This window comes from Peromyscus maniculatus, chromosome 21 (assembly GCF_049852395.1).
Source record: "Peromyscus maniculatus bairdii isolate BWxNUB_F1_BW_parent chromosome 21, HU_Pman_BW_mat_3.1, whole genome shotgun sequence".
NCBI classification, from domain to species: domain Eukaryota; kingdom Metazoa; phylum Chordata; class Mammalia; order Rodentia; family Cricetidae; genus Peromyscus; species Peromyscus maniculatus.
In genome coordinates this window covers 9,289,778-9,310,822 of record NC_134872.1, presented here as the reverse complement: position 1 = coordinate 9,310,822, position 21,045 = coordinate 9,289,778, and the positions used below count along the sequence as shown (strand labels likewise).

At 51.3% G+C, this 21,045-nt stretch overlaps 1 protein-coding gene across 2 annotated transcripts in view; it reads right to left on the bottom strand.

The window, feature by feature from the left end:
* Abcg1 (ATP binding cassette subfamily G member 1) overlaps positions 1-21,045 on the bottom strand; it is a 58,735-nt gene that overhangs the window by 13,664 nt on the left and 24,026 nt on the right. For both annotated transcript variants that reach the window (XM_042265679.2, XM_076558474.1), the window contains exons 3-5: positions 9,690-9,807; positions 6,725-6,857; positions 3,600-3,650 (exon numbers count right to left, since the gene is read on the bottom strand). In XM_042265679.2, coding sequence (XP_042121613.1) covers positions 3,600-3,650; positions 6,725-6,857; positions 9,690-9,807 — 302 coding nt within the window. The remainder of the gene's footprint in view (positions 1-3,599; positions 3,651-6,724; positions 6,858-9,689; positions 9,808-21,045) is intronic.

Here is a 21,045-nt window from a genome sequence, read left to right as displayed (position 1 = left end):
TCAGCAGGCTCTTGGGAAGTAGAGGCTCATCCATTTGCCACATCCCTGCCAGGCTTCTCTCCAGGGGGTTCAGTGATTCCTTCCAGAGTTTGCCCAGAGGCGGGACAGCTCTGAGGCACCCAGTCCCTGGAGGCCATACCAGGAGGACCTCGGCCAGTGGCCTCTCTGGGGAGATGAGGTCATCCAAGAGGAGGAGAACTCGGAAAGAAGAAAACTTTCCACTCGGGACTTGTGAATTATTTATGCGTGGCCAGGACAGACTCGGGTGGCAGAACCACCTAGAACCCAGTGCTGGTGGGGCTGGGAGCGGGTGCAGTGTGGGGCCAGGGACCCGGGATCAAGTCCTGCTCTGCCTCTTCTTGCGGATGCCTTCAACGCGGCACCGCCATCTCCTTCTGGAATGCCATGCCTCCGAGAGACGGATGTCAGCCCTGGGAACAGCTTCCTGGTGGCTGTCCGGGAAGGGCCAGAGAGGCAGCACCACAGTGGATGGGCCTTTCTTGTTGGCATTTTTGCTTCTTGCCACAATGTCTGCTGGTCTTCCAACACAAGGCTTCCAGGCTCTTACAGACTGAGCCAGCAGTGTGGCTGGGGTCATTTCCTCTGTGGGGACATTCCATACACTAAGTGCACCCCCTTTTCTTCACTGTCATGGAAGGGAAGTGGAAACAGAGGCCACCAGCTGGTGGCTGTCCTTCTGGCCACATGACCCTATTTCTACAGCCATCAGGCCTGGCCCATTCTCTCCAGCCTTTTCTCAGAAGTAATACTATCCAGGTTGGTTTTGGTTTAAAAATAGTCAGAAAGAAAAAAAAAAAAACCAGGGTCATTTTTTAATATGTTTCCCTAAATAAGCAAACAAACAAAACACAAAGCAAAACATCCTCATGGTCACTTGTAATTCAAGTCCTCCTGGGACCTCACTGTCTAGGGATGGTCTCAGCAGCCCGAGACTGGCCCATGGCAACCTCCCTCTCAAGGAAGCAGCTGTACCAGAGGGCTCCTCAGAGCCAAGGTGCCTTTTCTGGGAAACAAGGGAGTTTGTGAACAACATACTCCATGATGTACTAGAACATTCCATTCCATTGTTCTTCCACGCGCTATACACGGCATTCACCAAGGTACTGCCGGGAAATGAGTCAGGGTAGCCTCCTGCTACAAATCTGTCCTTGAGACGTCTGTTACTGGCTCCAGGATGATGGGAGCTGTGCACATGTAAGAGTCCTGTCAGTCTGAGGCCTCGCTATGACTTTTCCCAGAAGGCTCCAGGCTTCTCCAAAGGATGCAGCAGCAGAACAGACTCCTGAGGCCTGACCAGCACCCTGAAGAGGGACCAGCAGCTAGACTCTGGCACTACCAAACAGCATTCCAGGGAAAGCAGCCCTGGAGGCCAAGTGCCTGCCTCACTGTGGTCATCCGCTCAGAGGCCTGAGTCCTATGACGTCTACATGGGACAAGGCTGGCCACAGAGCCACAGCTGTGGAGAAATAGCCCTGCCTCCATCTCTCCGTCCTGCATTCACATTGATTTTAGAGGCTTAAAGACTTGAGCCTGAGTGGCTGGTGCATGGGAGTGACCAAGGATGGGAGGTGGTCCAGGAACAACCACAGTCTTCTGATCAGTTGCCAGGAGCCACAAGGATGCTCCAAAGGAAAGAGCTCCATCCACCTGGATTCACTTCTGGCTTCTGCCAATCCCACCGCTGTTCCAGCCGGTGGCCTTCCTTCTCACCAGTGGAAGTTGGGATGCAAGGGCAGGGGGTGCGGAAGTAGGCTCGGATAAAGGATGGAGGACCCTGTCCGTTGGTGCAGGTCATCTCAGGCTCAGCTTGGCACACCGTGTTCTGACGCTTGGTTTCCTCTCTTTCCTTTCTAGAGCTTTCTTTCGTCATCCCAATAGTTGCTTGACTTGAGTCGGCTCAAGCTGCCATGACAGAGTATCCCAAACTGCGGGCATAGACACTGGAAATGTCACCTCAGAGTCTGATAGCTGGTCAGTCAAGTTCAAGGCATGGTGGCGCTGGTTCTTCCCCGCCCCTCCTGACTCCTCCCTCCCCGGCTTGCAGATGGTGTTTTCTCCCGGAGCATGCTTGTGTGCTGACCTCCTCTTCTTGTAAGGACACAGTGAGATTGGATCAGAGCCATCTCAATGACCTCAAGTTATCTTAGTCATCTCTGCAAACAGCCTGTTAATTCTGAAGTACTGGGGTTAGAATGTTAGCTCATCCTCTTGTGTGTGTGTGTGTGTGTGTGTGTGTGTGTGTGTGTGTGTGTGTGTAGGGGGGTGTCAGCCCCTCAGCTGTCTCTTCTTGTGTTCACTTTCAGGGACAGTGGAGGTGTGGGGGATGGGTGTCCTTCTAAGTCACATTATTTGGAAAAGACTGGAGACTACAAAGGCTCTGGAGCTCACCCTCAGGACAAGGTCACAAGCCCCATTCTGCTGCCCACATGTCGTCCCTGAACTTTCCACATCGTCTCTGTGTCGGGTACAAATGGTCAGTTTCTTCCCCTCAATCTCAGAATAGGAGAATTCCACAGGAAACATTTTCGGTAGTTCCAGTGGGCTGTTTTCGCTTCAGAAATAAGTTCTTCCTCTCTGCACTGCACGCCCTACTACCACGATAGAGAATCCCAAGACTGTGAGGGTCTTGTGAGAAAGGGGAAGAGGAACCCTCAGGCTGTCCGGAGCTGCTTTTCCACTGCCAGCCTTAATCTACATTCTGGGCAGTAAAAGGAGGAAGCATGTGAACAGAATTATAAAAAAAACACTTCCTTAGGTAAGTATCTAATGATACCCAACTAAATGATGCACCTCACATCACGCTATGGGTGTCCCTGGCAACTGCGCTACCCCCATTTCCTGGCCTTGGAATGTTCCAGGAGGCAGAGATAACATCATGTAAGGGGGAGGGGCTTCTGCTACATTCGTCTACAGAGTATCCCAGGAGTACTAGCGCCAGAAAGGAGGAGGATGGCTGAGCCTCTCTAGGGTAGCCTATGAACAAGGATTGATCTGCATGACCTCCTGGGGCTCCTGGTGGGTCCTGCTTGCATCCTTCCCCATTCCTCAAGGGTTCAGGGAGCCAGGAAAACTGGTAAAAGGGAGGAGAAGAGTCTCAGATAGGCTGGGAATGTTTTTATCTTCTTTTGGAAAAGCTGCTTAATAACACATAAGAGTTCAATTTCTCCTTGCAAAGGTATGTGGGTGGAGGGGGTTATTTTTAAACCAATGACTAAACCATCTCCATTGTCAGCATTTCACAAAAATTTATTTTAATCTAAAATGTATTAAACACCCAAGGGGGTGGAGCCCTTGGCCAGGCCCTGAGGCTGGCATCTTCTGGCCATAGAGGGGCGGGGCTAAGGCTGCATACTGCTGGATCTACACGTCAATCTAGCCCCAGAACCATCTCTCCTGGACTCCAGCCATTGCACCCTGCCACACACTTTCTGATGCCCCCACATACACACCCAAGGAGAGGCAAAGAACATCAACAGAGAAAAATCTAGAAGAGAGGAATAGGTAGATCCTCCCTGCCAGTCTCCACATGTGCCCCCATCACACTCTGGGCCACACGTGACTTGGAGCATCACACTCACCATCTCCCGTCTGCCTTCATCCTTCTCCTGCAGCTTCAGATGTGCAGACACCTGTAGGCAATAAGGACAACAGTGAGGTGGCTTCTGGAAGGAGGCGTCTCATGGGATCCAAGCCAGGTCCAGGGGTCAAACCACAGTTCAAAGCCACACCATGGTGCAAAGCCACACCACGGTCCAGGATCCCATCAACTTTTTAAGCTGCTTGATGGAGTCACAAGACCCAAGAGAGATGAGCTTCCCACTCCCATGGCCTGATAGAGGTGGGATCCTGGGAGAGCTCTGTGGGTCTGCTAGGCTTCTTGTTATCTTAGGTGTCCCCGTGAGATGTCTCTGTTCCAGCACAGAGACAAGGAAACCCTAAGCAGCAGGGTTTGAAGACAGTCTTGGAGGGGACCAGTAGAGCATTCAGGACCTCCACAAATCAAACTATAAACCATTGCTGACTTGAACTTGCCACTTTGGGAGGATCTGCAGATAGCAGGTATGGGGCAGTGGGATGAACTTCCTGGTTTTTTTACTCAGATACTGTTTACCAGTGTAGAATGGGGGCCCCAGCCTTGCCGGGTGAGACCCCAAGACAGAATCACCTAGCCCAGGTTCATCCCTGTTTCAGTTATATCAGACTCTGTGTTCTTGGGCACATCTGGGCCTCAGTTTCTTGACCAGCACAAAAATAAGCTTAAAATCTTCCTCATTAATTGGTGAAGTTGCCAAAGGGGTCAGATCAGAGACTGAGAGGCAAGAGAAGGGACTGAGGAGGTCTCAGGCCTCAGAGTGGGTCAAGGGTAGGCCTACATCACCTCTACAAGGCCAGCTGCCTGTCTTGTGACACTGTCACCAGGACCTGTCGGGATGGACACACGCGCGCGCACACACACACACACGCACATAAAAATGTACAATTGCTGTAGGTCAGTAGCCAGTGGCCAGGAAGTGGGGCCCATGGAAGACAGGATCTTGAGGGGTAGAAAGTTTAAAGAGAAACATCCTCAAATGTGCTGTGAAAGCCCCCGACTGAGGATCTAAGTGTATGTGATTCTGAAAATGGATGTATTTCACAGCAAGACCTAGAGGAGTCATAATCACCACAGAAGAGAAATCAGTGGAGCTGGAGAGTCCAGCGATGGTTCTCACACCAGCAACCACAAGGTCCACCAGGGACTCACCAAGAACTACAACCAGGCCACCCAACACACGGAGGGCCACTCGGGACTCACAGGGCCAGGCAAGCACATGAAGGCCAAGATTTGAGGTGAGGGAAACCTTCTCAGTAGGCTGCCCACCCTGGTCTGGGTGTACACCCTTCTGCATCCTCTTAGCCTGACAAGGCCCCACTGGAGGCCAGGTAGGCAGGCAGATCTCCCTAAAGTGACTATTCATGGGCTGGGTGGTGGTGTTCCCTTACCGTACCAGGGCAGAGGAGCTAAAGTAACTGTTACTGCCGGGCCCTCTCTTTCTGTTTCCCCACAAAGCAGGTCGAGGAGCAGATCCCAGATCTGAAATCGTAACCCACTTTCCTTTATTGAGCTAAGACTCCTTTGAAATCACACAAAGTGCTGTATGGTGGCTACTGTCTGGGCTTTGCCCATTCCAAGTCATGAACGTGAGGGCAAGACCTCTCCATGTAAGGCCACCAATATGAACATCTCATCTGCTAAGTGAAGTGCAGAGTCTCTGACGATGTCCTCTTCAGGACCAGGGGAGGCACAATCCTATCGGGACTCCATGCAGTGTCACCAAGAAAGCAGAGAAACGGTGTCAGTTGGGCACAATGTGATATCACAAGCAGAGGCTACCAACCAGAGCTGAGCGTTGGTTTGTAAATTACCCTTTAATGAGAGACAGTCTAGAGGCTTCTTCTACCCACAATGAGATCACGTGGGCTGTCACTGACTGTGGGGTAGGCCTTTATAAAAACAAAATGATCCCAGAAGTCCAGAGTGCTTGCATTGGTGGGGACACCATGCAAAGAACACAGCCTGGCTGTTCTGGAAGCCTAGGATACTGGCATCATCTGGACACTTGCATGTGCCCAGAGGGAAAGGTATTTTTAAACTCTCCCTGGATTTACACACTGGAGTCTCCTGTGAAGATACGGTGAGCAAATATAGTAGGAGTGGAAAGAACCATGCAGACCCAGAAGGACAACATGGATGAGCCTCGGGGTCAAGGTTCGACCCCACCTTCCTGTGCTACTCATTCACTATTCCACTAACAGACGGGAAGAGTCTCATAGACGAGGGAGCCATGGCCAAGGCGCTAACGCTACATCACAGATCGAGGTAGAGTTCTCGGTGGTGAAGCTTGGAGACCCTGGAGCTGCTTCCGAGTTCCCGCATGGTGCTGGAAAGCCTGCAGCCCCGACTCACGGCTTAACTCCCAGAGGCTCTTCTCACCCCTGCTCCTTACAGACAGCTTAGCCTAGACCCTGTGGGTACCCAGAAATGGCTGACTCTGCCTTTCACCTGGTATATGGGTGAGTCTGATGAAGCTCTCAGAGAACTAGCAATCCGCCAAAGACAGAACTCTTCAAGGACGGTGATGGAGGCTATGGCTGCTAGGTTATATGAGCTTGACATAGGCTAGAGTCATCGGGAAAGAGGGAGCCTCAGTTGAGAGAACAGCCCTGCCAGGTTGGCTTGTGGGCAAGCTCCACCCCTGGGCTGGTGGTCCTGGGTTCTATAAGAAAGCAGGCTGAGCAAGCCATGAGGAGTAAGACTGTAAGCAGCACCCCTCCATGGCCTCTGCGTTAGCTCCTGCTTCCCGGTTCCTGCCCCACCCTAGATGATGGACTACAATTATAAGCTGACATAAACTGCCCCCCACCATGTTTTTGGTCATGGTGTTTTATTCCAACAACAGAAACCCTAATTAAGCAGAAGGGAAGTTGGGGAAATAGGAAGGCGGTTTCCACGAAAACAGTCACTCAACTTAGTGATTAATAATCTCAGAAACTTGGTTGTGACTTTGCCAAAGGAGAGCCATTAAAACTCCTAGTCCCAGGGATTATGTTCCACACAGCTGTGTAAGCCGCCAGCCTGGGGAGGCAGCTCTGAGAAAGGGAGCGAACTGCATGTGGCCGGGTGCAGCAAGTCTGCGTTGTGCCGAGGGCAGGGGTGGCTCACCATCATGGCCTCCTGAACGGTGAGGTGCGGCAGCAGCATGTCATCCTGCATGATGTAGCAAGAGACCTTCCGGAAGCAGCGCAAGTCCCGGGGCATGCCGTTGATGAGGACTGCCCCCTTCATGCCCGTCTCCCTGGAAAGGCAAGGAGAGGTGGCTGTCAGCCAGCTCCTTCGGTATCCCACCTTCGGGTGGCTCGGAGAAGCCAACCAGAGAGGGGGCCTACCTACCTCCTGGGCTCTTCCCAGCAGGACCAATCACCATGGTGACAGGATGGGGCAGAGGGACCAGAGACCCAGAGCACCACACTAGCTCTCTGCCGGGAGCAAGTGGCCAGCAGGGAGACAAGCCACACACCAGGCGTCTCCCAAATGGTATGTGTATCACACCAGGTGGAAATGGTTTCTTTTCTTTGTCTACTGCACGAACATGCCCGAGGATGCTCCTTGATACAGCCACAGGGCAAGGATGTACACCACTGATTACCCCATCTGCAGCCCAGGATCACAGGTGCATCCAGCAGGTGCCTCAGGCTCAGGTGGCTCAGAGAAATGTCCCAGCCATGGCAGTTCAGCCTCAAGACTGGTCCTGATGCAAGGGGAGAACCTTCTGACTGCAGGTGGGGAGGTTGGGAGCCTCTTGTGTCCTGACAGGGATGGAGGGCCACTGCCCCAGCTGCCACTCTGTCAGCTGCGTGTGCACGCTTGGTCTGCTGCCTCTCAGGTACTTCTAAGCGCCAGCAGAGCTGGCTTCCAGGGACCCCCTGTCTTCCTTTCCTCCCAAGGACACCTCTTTGCAGCTCTGCCTCCCTGTGGCCAGGGAGAAGAGTAGCATTATAGAACCCGTGGGGACTAATAGAATCATTCTGGGTTCCAGCTTCCCCTGGCCCACTGTCAAGGCTGACGGCCTTGTAGTGGGCCCTACTTTCTTCCCAGGCAATGACCAGCTCCCCTGGCTTCCTCTGGGTACCCAGCCTGGCAGGGCTGCCTCTGCATCTCTGGAATACATAAGCACCCTGGTCTTCTAGGAATTGCCGTAGTGTTCTGAAAAATAGCCAGCCTCCCCCCCCCAATACCCCACTTGGCGCCCTCCCTGTCTTGACCCTGGGAGTTGAGAATGTGGCTGTGATCTTTAGATGTGAATGTATTGGAGAAGAACTTGTCACAGTGATGGCTTTGAAAAATCATAATCTCTGATATTAAGAAGCAATTCAGAGCTCTAAGGAACGGTGAGTTTTATCTCCCCACCTCACCCCAGTAACTGACATCATTAGTATTACAGGTGTTCATCATTATTCTCAGCAACTATATTATATTCTGGCTTGCATCTGAAATGTCCCTCACAGGGTGTGCTTGACCTCTTGGTCGCCAGCTTGTGGTATTGAAATGGGAGGCTGTGGGGCCTGGGTGGTAGAGGTGGGTCACTGAGGACAGGCCTTTAAAGGCTGAAGCCTGGATCTTCCTCTGGCTCCACTCTATCTGCTTCTGGGGCAGTGCCAGGAAGTGAGAAGGCCTCCCTTGGGGAAGCCCTCCAGCTTCCACAAACCAAGCTGCTTCAGCTGCCATGCTTTTTCCCATGACTGTGCCCTCCAAGACTATGAGCCAAACAGACCCTTGCTCCCTCAAGTTGCTTCTGCAACAGGGATTTGGCCACAGAAACAGGAAAGTAAGCGACACGTTCTAGGTAGATACTGAAGCCACGCAGAGTTTTGTACACTATATGGACCATGACTTTTTCTATGCCACGTGTGTTAAAGCATAATTTATAAATGAAGCATGGCAAGAAATTAATAATAACAACTAATAAAACAATTATAATGTGTCATAATAAAATTGTCAACATTTTCATCTTTGTGCTTTGGGGACATGATTAAGAAAAACAAGGGTCCCTTGAACAAAATCCCACATCTCTCCAGCCAATCGCATAGCCTATACAGTTAACAGGTATAGAGTGTGGCTACACTGATCCATGTCCTAGATGGGACAAAAGTGGCATCAGATTTCATCAGATTTGTTTTAAAAAGATGTGTGCAAGTAAAGTATGGATTGTTTAGAATGGAATTTGAATTCTTTTGGTCCATGGTTAACTATGGATTATTGTTGCTGCCACTTCTTGCTCTGTGAGAATGGAAGAACAAGATTTCAGAAGGCCATTCTTTTTTATTTTATTTTATTTTATTTTATTTTATTTTATTTTATTTTATTTTATTTTATTTTATTTTATTTTATTTTATTTTTGGGTTTTTCGAGACAGGGTTTCTCTGTGTAGCTTTGCGCCTTTTTCCTGGAACTCACTTGGTAGCCCAGGCTGGCCTCAAACTCACAGAGATCCACCTGGCTCTGCCTCCCGAGTGCTGGGATTAAAGGCGTGTGCCACCACCGCCCGGCCAGAAGGCCATTCTTAAGCACTTCAAAAGCTTCCATTTTAGAATCATTCACAGATGAATGACCTTGGTGTGACCTTGGCAAGGGTGATTCCTAACATCCTGAACAACCATAGAGACCACAGGCCTTGGACATGGCAGCTCCTCACTCTCCTCTGTCACGCCTTGTCTAACTGTCCAGCAAGCCTCCCGACTGGCTCTCTGTCTTCCAATTATTGCTCTTCCAGATCTTGACCTTGGTACATTTTCCTGTCCAGAGGGTAAACTGAGGGAGGTGCTAATTAGGAAGCTGCCTTGTCCCCCTGCCTGTGCTCTCTTCTTCACGGCCTGTGCAACCATCAGCAGGTGCAGGCTTTCAGCACTGGCTTCTCTGTCCTGTTTCCCTCCTGGATTCTCAAGCTCTGGACACAACATGCACCACACACACACAGAGGCACGTATGAACGCATGTGCTCTGTTTCCCAGGAGCCCGTGTGAGCAGAGCTTCTGGTAGCAAATGCTGTGCATGACAGAATGCTCCTTGTGACGATGGCCCTGAAGTGGCTCCACCCCTCACACAGCTCTCTCTGCTGGCATCTGCTCACCTGTATCCTGCCAGAATGTTCATGAGCGTGGACTTCCCAGCTCCAGAAGGACCCATGATGGCCACCAGCTCTCCACTGTTGAATTTCCCAGAGATCCCTTTCAAAAGGGTCTTGTATCCTGCAAAATGCAGATTGGATTAATTTTTCTAGTTGTCGCATGCTTTGTTAGGCCTCAGTCCTGAACCGCTTGAAGCCAAAGGCAGAGTCTCCCACAGTGCAGTATGAAAGGCTTATAGGTGGCGTTCTAGGCCAAAAGCAGACCTTGTGTCTGTTTTATACTACTGTCTGCTTCCCAGAATGACCTCACACTGTATATTCATGATCACGGCACATGCATATTGCTTAGGGTTTGCAGAGCACTTGTCCAAATGGCATCTAAGTTTAGGAGGATCCACCATTCCCATCTCAAAAGGAGGACAGGTGGACAGAGCCTATTCAGCACCGGACCAATGGCCATTTTCTCAGCCTGATGTGGTGCACAGGTGCCTGTACCAACAGGCAATTATCTCAGCATTTCATTTGCGAGCTTTTTACTTACCCTTCTAGGCTTACACAAACACAAGTAATTTGTACACAATTCACAAGCACTTGCTTTATGATTAAATAATATAATCAATGCATTGTTAATTCCTCTATGAATGATTGAAAGGGCTTATTGTCACAGAGTCACATCAAATGTCTAGGGAATGTCTGCCAAGTGTCTTCTGCCAGGATCTTTAGAAAAGGGGGGCAGGGGCGGGGGGGGGGGGTACACATCCGAAACAAAGTCAGAACACTGCCGTTTTCAAGTAGACGGTGGAAATGTGCTATAAATGATAAATGGAAGCCATTGGTTCGGAGATAAAGATGCCAACTCAGACATGTCCCTCGGCATGGTGTCAGATAAGAGCCCACCCTAGCGTGACAGGCAGACATTACATTTTAGCTCCTGTGCATAATGTCTAAAGAGACCTCATGAGCCAGGGACATGTGGAGAACTTGCCTGGTCTTCCCAAGTCTCCAGGGAGCACCCAAATTCACAGATCTGAGAAAGCTCCACCCCAAAGGAACATTCTACCCACAGTCTTACTGTCTCTCATGGATGGGACACTTGGACATTCCCAACCTGTCACCAGGTGCCACCTTAATTTGGACAAGGAGTCCCTGGAGCCTTGTTTAAGCGAGGCAGGGAAAAGCGGAAGCTAGAGCCAGGAAGCCTGAGGCTCTGAGACTGAATCATTAAGCAGAGGAGGTTGGCTGTCAGCTATCGCCCCAGAGGGCTGAGAATCATCCCAGTGGGAAAAGGGGCCCAGGAACGAAAGGGAGGGGCACCAAGGGAAGCTCTGAGCTGTGGAGGAACCCAGTTTCCCTATATAACGGCATGGGAGAGCAGGAACTGTGTCTGTCTTCAGTGGACAGACAGACGAGCAGACAGGCAGACAGAAGTACGGGAGAGTCAGGCAGACACTCTTCCTACACAAAGCCAAGCTCCCTGACCTGCAGGCTCATCAGACGGAGTTCTGCCACCTGGGGACAGATGTGGACCTCCAGGGGCCCCGAGTGACATCACCAAGGGAGCGGTAAATGCCCAGGCGCCTGCTCATTACTACACTTATCTATCTAGGCTGGAGTTGGGGTTACTGTGGAGCAAACGAGCAGCTTCAGGCTGCCTCCACCCCAAGACGAACACTCAGCCCCTGCTGAGCCCCCATGCGCTGGAAGCTGCTCAAAGCTGGAGACGGGTCACTGAGATGGCCACCAGCTGAGGGAAAGCCAAATATGGTGCAAGTTCCCTCTGGATGGCTCACATGAGAAAAACACATAGATGGCTGGACACAGCTGGGCTCCCAGCCTCCTGATCACCAGATGGGCATGTATGACGAGGTCTAGAAGCCACCTCACACTTCTCCTAACATGGCAGGCAGCTGTTTTTGCACATCCAGGGCAAAAGCAGATAGTTTCTTCTCTTAAGAATCAAGACCACATTCCTTTGCCTATGAACAAATCAGTCCTTCCTCTTTTCCCCCTTATCCATTTTCATGTGCATGTGTATATGTGTGTTTGCATGTACATAGAGGCATGCATGTATGTGGAGGACAGGGGTGGATTCTGGGAATCATTTTCCTCTTTCACCTTACTGAGGCAGGATCTGTCAATCAAACACAGACATCGTGGACATGACTAGTCTTGCTCTACCTAGCTTGCACTGGGGATCCCCGCTCCCGGCCTCCCTGGACTGAAATTACAAGGGAGCCAGCCATGTCCACCCAGCATTTACGTGACTTCTGAGGTTCCAAACTCTGTCCTTCAGAGGAAGTCCTTGGACCACTGAGCCACTTCCCTCGCCCAAGCCTTTCCTCTTTCGCCAGGAAAAACCACTCCCTAATAATCCCATGAGCCTCTGCTGGCCACGTGAGACTCTCCCCAGCTAAGCTATACCTCTCACAGGACAGCACCTCCAGGATGAGCTAATGCTATGCCGGAAAGCAGAAGCCGTGCTCAAGTGGAATGCAATCGCTGTTTCCATCCCCTGCGCTAACACAGCGCTTCACAAACTGCACCTTCTCCGCCCACCAACGAAGGGGAGGCGGGTGGTGTAACTCAGGACCGGGACTACCTTTCTCGTTTTTTGTTTTGTTTTGTTTTATTTGTTTGTTTGTTTGTTTGTTTGTTTTTTTGTGGCCTGTGGCCTGCTGGGTGTTCCAGAAGGCAGCTTGGCTCACCTGGGTTGGACCTGGTGCCAGCTTTGCCCCGCACTATTGTTTGCCCACAGCATTCTATTCTTCTGTGCATTTTGCACACGCAGAAGGATCCAGAGAGGGCTGGCGCTGGCCAACTCTACCCAGCAGCCCAGCCAAGGAGACAGGGTACCACAGCTTCAGGCAGCCTGAGTTAGTTCGCAGACCTGGGGCCGCCTGCTTCTGTGCCAGCCTGGGCAGAGCAACCTGCAGGTCTCAGCAGCCTTTTCCTCTCCTGACCCCCCCCCCACCTGTGAGCAGACTCAGTGCTCACCGAGTGCAGCTGCTCAATGCCGTCATAAAACATGCCACGTGTGTTATGTCCTTACTGGTGCCTGTGGTCCAAGGCCACGCTATGGCACTGAATATCAATGGCCTCTCTTCACTTCAAGTAAAGGGCGTAATCCACATAGACGTTGTTCCACACAGACATCATGTGGATGACATTACATCATGTCTGTGTGGATTAAGGATCCTGACTATGTCCGGGGTACATGCAGGGCACCAGCTCCAACCAAGAAGCACTCACGAGATTAGACAGTTCCAACCAGCTGCTTAGAGCTGTGATCATTTTCAAGGAACTAAAACCGTTCCTGGGAAGCCCGGGAGTCCCAAGGGCTTCTCTGCACAGGGGCCTGTCAGTCTGGAAGAAATCCTGTCCCCAGCATCTGCCCCAAGGTTGGCCTGTAGCTGTGAGAGCCTGCCACCACCACGGTGATGGATGGACACTCCCAGCAGCAGGCAGTCTCTGCCAATTGGCACTCCCAGGGCCCAGCACAGAGGTCACCCCATGAGTGGCAGCTGGAAAACCCACCCCCCGAGGAAGGGAAGGGAGATGTGTGTCTGGACAGCATGCTATTAACATCTCTGCAGGTGGGGCACCATTGTGGACTTCTGGGGAGCAAGCTGTCCCCAGGTGGAATGCAGTCTACTTCTGTGACCTCAGCACCCCCAAGGAAGCAACTAAGGGGCAGCACCTGGCTGCTTTGGGGTAAGAGAGAGGCTTCAGAGGCCCAGACCTTCCAGGGGCCTCAGAGGAGTGTCCAACACTGACTCCAGGTCCAGCTACTTCACAGCCCAGGGCACTTGGCTCCACCCCCTCTTCCCGGGACAGCAGAGAGACAGCAGAGAAGTAGATGCCTGACAGATGACAAAAGCCGGCAGCCAGACTCCCTGTGGAGCCCGAGAGTCACGTGCTAAGAGGCAAGTGCCCAGTGTGTGGACCCCTGAGCCTCAGGGGCTGGAGCTGGGAGAACCTGAATGTGGTAGGGAAAGCAGGACCACGCCCAACCTAGGCAGAAGTGTGGCCAAGCCGTGAATAAAGAAAAACAATGCAAATGAGACAAATAAAGGCCATCCGCTAGGCCCTGGGAGGCTGAGGATTTCTTCCTATCTATATAAGTGAGCCTCAGGCAGGGAGCAGCAAACCTCAGCGCTAACAGCATTCCAGCCTACTGGGGCCCTCTTCCTGTCACACCTACCGGGAAGAGCTCATGGCGAGTCTGCCCTGTGTCCATGCACACACACGTATACACACTCTGTGTACACACTGCCGGCATGTGCACAGGGACATTCTCCGTCTATACATGAACACACCGTGTGCACTCACGTGCCTGCAGCTTATTATAAACACCATGGATGCAACCTCTCCCCCTCCACTGTGTTCGCACTCATCCATCACAGACACACCACACACACACACACACACACACACACACACACACACACACACACACACCTAAAGCACACAGGCTGAGTACAGACAGGCGAGGTCCTCAGACCACAGCCTGGCCATCCCTGGCCCAGCATGGAGGAAACTGGCAGTCACTCGCATCCGCCCACACGAAACAGCTCTCCGTTATACAGAATTTTGTATGCTTCTAAAAGCGAAGATAGTCTGTCTCCAAGCATCCAAGCCAGGCTCGAACAATCTGAAACAGTTCTTACGGTACAAATGATGCCACAGCACCAGTGAGGACTCCAGATAGTCTCTAAATGCCGCATCAACCTTAACCTGAAGCCTATCTAGCTGTCCTGGCCTCCACACCTAAGGCCCAAACTGCCTCTGCTTAAGCCAGTGGTCCCTAGAACAAGCCTAACCTCACTTCTGGCTTCCCCTGCTCATCTCCCCACTCTCTCAGCTCCTACCTGGAGGGATCTGGCTCCAGAACAGACTGTCTGCCTTTCCTGATGCTTCACACTCCCTCCTCAAGAAATACCCAAAAGACAAAAGTACACATTCTTCTGTTCTTCTTATTATTACTATTTCATCATTTTATGTGAGTGTTTTGCCTGCATGTATGTCTGTACACCACGTGTATGCCTGGTGCCCATGGAAGCCAGAAGAGGGAGAGATTCAGATCCCTTGGAACGGGTGGTTGTGAATCACCATATGGGTGCTTGGAATAGAACTCAAGTCCTCTGGAAGGGCAGCCAGTGCTCCTAACTGCTGAGCTGTCTTTCCAGCCCCGAGGTACATAATCTTGCAATACCTGGTGGCATTCCTTTCTTACCCTCTTTTGGGGGCTTCTCCCCCAGTGCCCAAGGACCTTCTGAATTGCCGATCAGCCGGAGCATGAGACAAACCTAACCCTACCAATCAAATTGACGCTCTTGGCAGTCTGTGCTTTCTGAAGGACAAAGGGACTTTGGAGCAATGGCAGTGGTGGACATGGGATCTGGAACATTGTCTTGGTAACAGAAATGTAGACCCTCAAGCTGTACAGGGTCCTAGTTGTCAAAGTCACAGGGAACCAGTGCCGGAGGAAAGCACTGTGATCTGCGCCCAGATGTGCAAACAACACACTGGTCCATTGGCTGTCCTCTCTTTGGAAGAAGAGTAGGTCCTCTGTCGGCCTATGGATATCCACCAGGGGCTGAAGTCAGCCAGCGCCGTGCTCCAGAAAGCAGTGGGGTAACTGCAGAGCAGGGAGCCCTGTGTCCTTCTGTCCCCAGCTCTACTTTACAGGCTTAACAGTGGTCACCTGAGCCCTCCAACTGGCTGGCCTGACCAATGGTTCCCGTTTCCTGCCCCTCACCATCTGCTGCTGTGGATTCCTTGGGCCCTAGGTGTATGCAGAAGCCCCTCCCCATCTACCTTCTAGTCTGGACCCAGTATTTTTAGTTGCACTATGCACAGGGTAACATCAAGAAGTGAAAGTGCATTAATACATTAGTAAACACGGAGAAAATGGCCGCGAGTCTCCCTACACCCTCACTTCAAACTTTCCTCTATCTCCATTGCCCATAGCTGGCCAACCCACTAGGCAGCTTCCATTTGGGGTCCTAGGAAACAGGCAGAGAGGCCCTCCAAACACCTCTTTCCCTGTGAGGCTCCACACTGGATGGCCGAGGTCCACAATAGCACCTGCCAGGTGTGGGTGTGCGCCAATGACATCATCACTCTCCAATGGGATTCAAGGGCTCTTTGTGTAGAAAGTTCATGGACAAACAGGAAGTCACATAGTTACTGGTGAGGTCACATAATTACTGGTGAGGTCACGTAGTTGCGGTGATAATTTGTTTGTGCTTTAACAAATAAATCGTGCCTGAAGATCAGAGTGTGGAGCTAACTACTAGAGGCCAGGCAGTGGTGGCACACACCTTTACTCCCAGCACTTGGGAGGAGGAAACAGGAAGTGATATGGCAGGGCAGAGAGAGGAAGTGATAAGGCGGGGTGGAGACAGGAGCGTGGCCCCTTTCAGGCTGAGGATTCAGTAGAGGTAAGAAGTTTCTCTGGTGGCTGGCTCCTTTACTGATCTTTCAGCATTTACCTGATATCTGGCTCTGGGGTTTTATTATTGAGACCAATTAGGATTCATGCTACACATACTTATAGTAGTACCTCATTCTGGACCTAGCTTAACTGAGCCCAGTTTTTCAACTTCCAGCTCAACAAGGTAACTAAAGGATGTGCTGGTTCACCTAGTCTGGGCCTTTGGTTTGTCCCTAGCTCAGCATGTTCTGCCAAACGACCCTTTCCCCACTGCAAGGCCTGCTGGGAAAGCCTCCCTTGATTCAGACCAGGACCCACGTATGCCCTCACAGTAGCCTGTGAACAGGCATACGCCTTGCCCTCTGCATGTTGAGGCTCTGATAGCATCTGATGTGGTGTGCCAGGACATGGAAGGTGCCCTGCAGAACTGTGGTGGTGGCTGGTGGCACAAGTCTCCCTTCTATGGCAACACCGGACACTGGCTTCCCTGTCCTATCCCAACACACTTGGCTTGCAATGACATCAGGAGGGGCGCTTTCCTCTGACAGCCTCCCCAGATGTGACACTAAAACAGAGTTAAAATCTGAGTGGTGAGCCAGGCCAGGCAGCACACGCCTAAAATCCCAATGGCTCAGGATGTTGAGGATGGAAGACCATAAGTTCAAGGCCTTGCAAGGGCATCTTTTGTTGTTGTTGTTTTTCAAAACAGGGTTTCTCTGTGCAGTTTTGGTGCCTGTCCTGGATCTCGCTTTGTAGACCAGGCTGGCCTTGAACTCACAGAGATCCACCTGGCTCTGCCTCCCAAATGCTGGGACTAAAGGTGTGCACCACCACTGCCCAGCTTGCATGGACACCTTAATGAGACTCTGACTCAAAACAGAAATTAGTAAAAAGAAAGGAATGTGGTCAGGGATGTGGCTCAGTGCAAGAGTGCCTGTCCAGTAAGCGTGAAGCCCTAGGTTCAAAACCCAGCGCTACAAAGAAAGCAGCAAACTAGAACCCAAGTTCCAAACTTCAGAACTCAGAGGAAGGGCCTGGGGAGAAAGGCCAGGCAGGATGAGGCTGACCTCCACCCTGCAGTCACCAAGTCAATCAGACTCTTGTGCTTCCACGCACCTCTGCTGTGAATGCATGACATGTGACATGCGACACATGTCAGAGCTGAGTGACATTAGAGCCATGCTCCACTGGAGGGCAAATACAGCACAGCTTCTAGAAGCCAGTCTGGGCTGGTAACCACTGGGCCTGAGTGTTTACATCATGAGGTTTCCCAGAAGAAAGCGTCAGCCCACCACTCACTGCTCTCCATCTCCCGGCAGCCACGGACAGCTAGAGAAAAGATACCCAGGTAAGCTGTGTGGGGGTCATGTCTGCATTTCGGGGACAGGGACAGAAATGGCCGCTTGAAGTGCCGCTTCCAGACCTGGTTTCAACAACCTGCCATCAGGGTGGAGGTGGGGGTTTCCTGGGCCCACCCCCTGGACCACCCTCCCCTTGCTGCTCCGAGTGAGGCAGACACAGGGAGAACTTATAAGATTAAGCAGCCCCCCTGAGAGAAGCATCTCTCAGAAGGCCTGCTCACCTGGGGAGCTCTGTGTGGCCCAGCTAGGAACTCAGGCTCCACGGTGGACTCAGCATCTTCCACTTCCGCTCTCTTCCTGGAATCCCACTCTCTTTCCACAGAACCAACTCTACCTGCTTCAGCCCGTGGCTCTGGGCCTACTTTTCATCCATCACTCCTTAATATCCCCTCAGCTCTCCATCTGGTCACAGTCTCCCCAAGATGTGTTGGCCAGTTCATCCCATGCTGCCCATTCTTAGAACTAGTTTTAAGCCCCCCAGGAAGCGCATGGATTTGATAAGGTGACTGGCCATGCCCCCAGCCTCCCTTACACGTCGTAAGACCTGGGACAGCTCCATGTGTTTCTACTGTCTGTGCATTTTCCTTTGTTGTTTGGAGACAAGGCTACCTACTTTGCGCCTGGTGCTACCGAGACACAGTGGGAGAGTTACAAAGCATTTGACATATGGCTGGGCCCCACAGTCCCTTTCTGTCACCACCCACACCTTCACCCACAGCAGCCCCTTTCCTTTAGGCTAATGGTCCACGACACCCATCTGTCCCCTTAGTGTCTTGGCCATTTCACCCCCCTAGGGAGTCCAACTAGTAAGTCACATAGATGGGCCAGTTCCTAATCTCACCTCTTACCCCAGAAAAGGACAAGAGTAAGTTTGTGGAACTGTGTTTGGGGTTAGGTAAGTCAAGACACACAGGATGGCCTGGGTTTGGGATCCACTATCGCCTTGTGTCTCGATCCCTCCTCTTGCAGCTGAAAATATAACTCAGTTACTATGGATATTCCCGATCCAACTCATGTTCATTCCTGGGATAGCCTTCAGCTACAGCAGGAAAAGGCCTAATTGCAAGGGAGATAAAAATAGCTAGTAGTGTCTGAAGCTCGGTGACAGTGGCTGAGAGGTGATTCGTGTTAGTGGAACCATGGAAGTGTCACTGATGAACGTTTGCACCAGCAGTAAGTGTGACCCAATCACTGAACTGTAACAATGAACACGTAGCTGCAGGGAGAGCTGTGGCTGGGCTGAAAGGACGTCCTCAGGTTGTTCTTGGCCAGTTCTCCCTGGGATGCCCCTGAGCCATCTTTAGAACACTTTCATGAGCCAGTGAGCTAGTGTGCACACCATGACTGCCAGACCCAGGAGTGTGAGCCTCCTCAGGCAGGAAGAAAACTGAGTCCAGCAAGACACTGGGCATCTCAGGATAGCGAGACGCAATGGGCAGGGGCGGGGGAGCAAGCTCAGTTAGCAGGATGCTTGCAGGCAAGCATGAGGACCTGAGTTCAAGCACGAGAACCCACACCAAAAAGTGCAGTGGTATGCACTTACAATCCCAGTGCTGGGAAAAAGTTCAAGGCAGACAGATTCCTGGGGCTTGCCAGGTAGTCAGCCAGCCTGGTGTCCTGGGAAAGCCCCAGGACAGTGAAAGATAGGCTGCGCCTTACAAAGGAAGTGGATGGCATATGAGAAAGGCACTAAAAGGTCATCTCTGGTCTCTGTATTCACACACACACGCGCGCGCACACACACGCACACACGCACACACGTAGGCACACACCTCCCTCCGCCCAGGTCAACAGGTATCAAGGCTATGCTATTCCCAGAAAACGTGACTTTTAATAGGTTTTACCCCGAGTTGGCAGGGCAATGATCTCAGGTATCATCAACATGCCTAACTAGAAGCCACCAGCTTCTCCATCATCAGCTCCTCTCCTGTCTCAGACCTAAAACTCAAAGTTTCTTTGAGCTTCTGCTGCCTGGGGGGTGGGGTGGGGGTGTCAAATGTGAACAAATACATTGCCTTATTTAATTCTTGATGCACGCTACAAGCACACTTTCAATACACTGACGTCAGAGTGGAGAAAGGCCGAAGTGAGTTTCTCTATGCACCACACCAAGTCCCTAGGAAAGCCTGAACCCAGGCAGAGTCACCTCTGTGAGAAACCAGGAGGGAACAGCGGATGTGCTTCATGCTGAGGGATGAAGGTGATAGGGTCTCAGGAAAACTGGCAAGAAAAAGAAGTCCTGAGAAACTTACAAAGCTCAAGAGGCCTCTGCCTGAGCCTATAAAAGCAGTGAACTCCTGCTGGGAGAAAAGGGACTCTTAGGTGGACTGTGCAGGAGCCTCCAGAGAGGCACCCTCTGTGACTTGTCACACGGAATGGGGTGAACGTTGAACAACACTACTGTCTGAATCGTCTATACGCCCACATAACTCCTTATACATGCTCCCATCACTAACCCCAATAAACTCAGTTCACCAAGCCAATGTGTGTCATCACTGGTTCATTCTGTTGTCGGTGCCCTATCTGAGGCAGCTGGTTAGTTAGCTTTCACTGTCAACTTGACACAACCTAGAGTCCCCTGAGAAGGGAGTCTCCATGGAGGGACTGCTCAGATCAGACTGGTCTGTGGGTATTATCTGTGGGGACTGTCTTGTTCATCGATGTAGGAGGGTCCTGCCCACTGCGGGTGGTTCCACTCCCTAGTCGGGTAGTCCTGGGCTGTATAAAAGAAAGCAGGCTGAGTGTGAATCTGCAATCAACTATCCAAGCAGTGTTTCTCAATGGTTTCTGCTTCCGTTCCTGCCCTGACTTCCCTTGGTGATGACCTACGACCTGGAAGTGTAAGCCAAACAAACACTTTCCTAAGTTGCTCTTGTCAGAGTGTTTTTAGCACAGCCACAGGAAGGAAACCAGAACACAGGGCAAACAGTGTTTGGTCGCATCTCCTCAGGAAAACTCACGCGACAACCGGCCCATCTCCAGTCTGAGGCGCATACCTCAGCTCTTCCTGAGCCTCAATCACTCCTCACGGCAGTCTCCAACCCTGCCCCACACATAACCTCTACTGAATTCTTTATTCTCCTGTTTTTTTTTCTTCTCTTTCTTCTGTTTAACTCTATTCATCCTTAAAGAGTTTAAGTCATTCATGCATATTTCTGGAATTTATATAAATGGCGCCATATCGCCGGTCCCTGGGGTGGTTTCTCACAATGTATTTACAATCTCAGTGCTGGGGAAATCTTAAGACAGGCAGATTCCTGGGGCTTGCCAGGCAGTCAGTCAGTCTAGCCTACTGGGAAAACCCAGGACAGTGAAAGAAAAAAAATATATACATACATACATACATACATACATACATACATACATTCCAAGAGACTAGGCTCTGCTTCTTTACACAATTCTAGAATATTCCACGTTGAGTGTATCTGTGGTTTGCTAACTAACTCTTCTTTCTAGTGATAACACATGGTGTTCAACGTGGACAGTGCTCACCTCAGTCTGGGGTGCTTCGGTAGCTGAAGGGACCTTCAGCGTTGAGCCCTGACTGCCAGGTCACTCATCA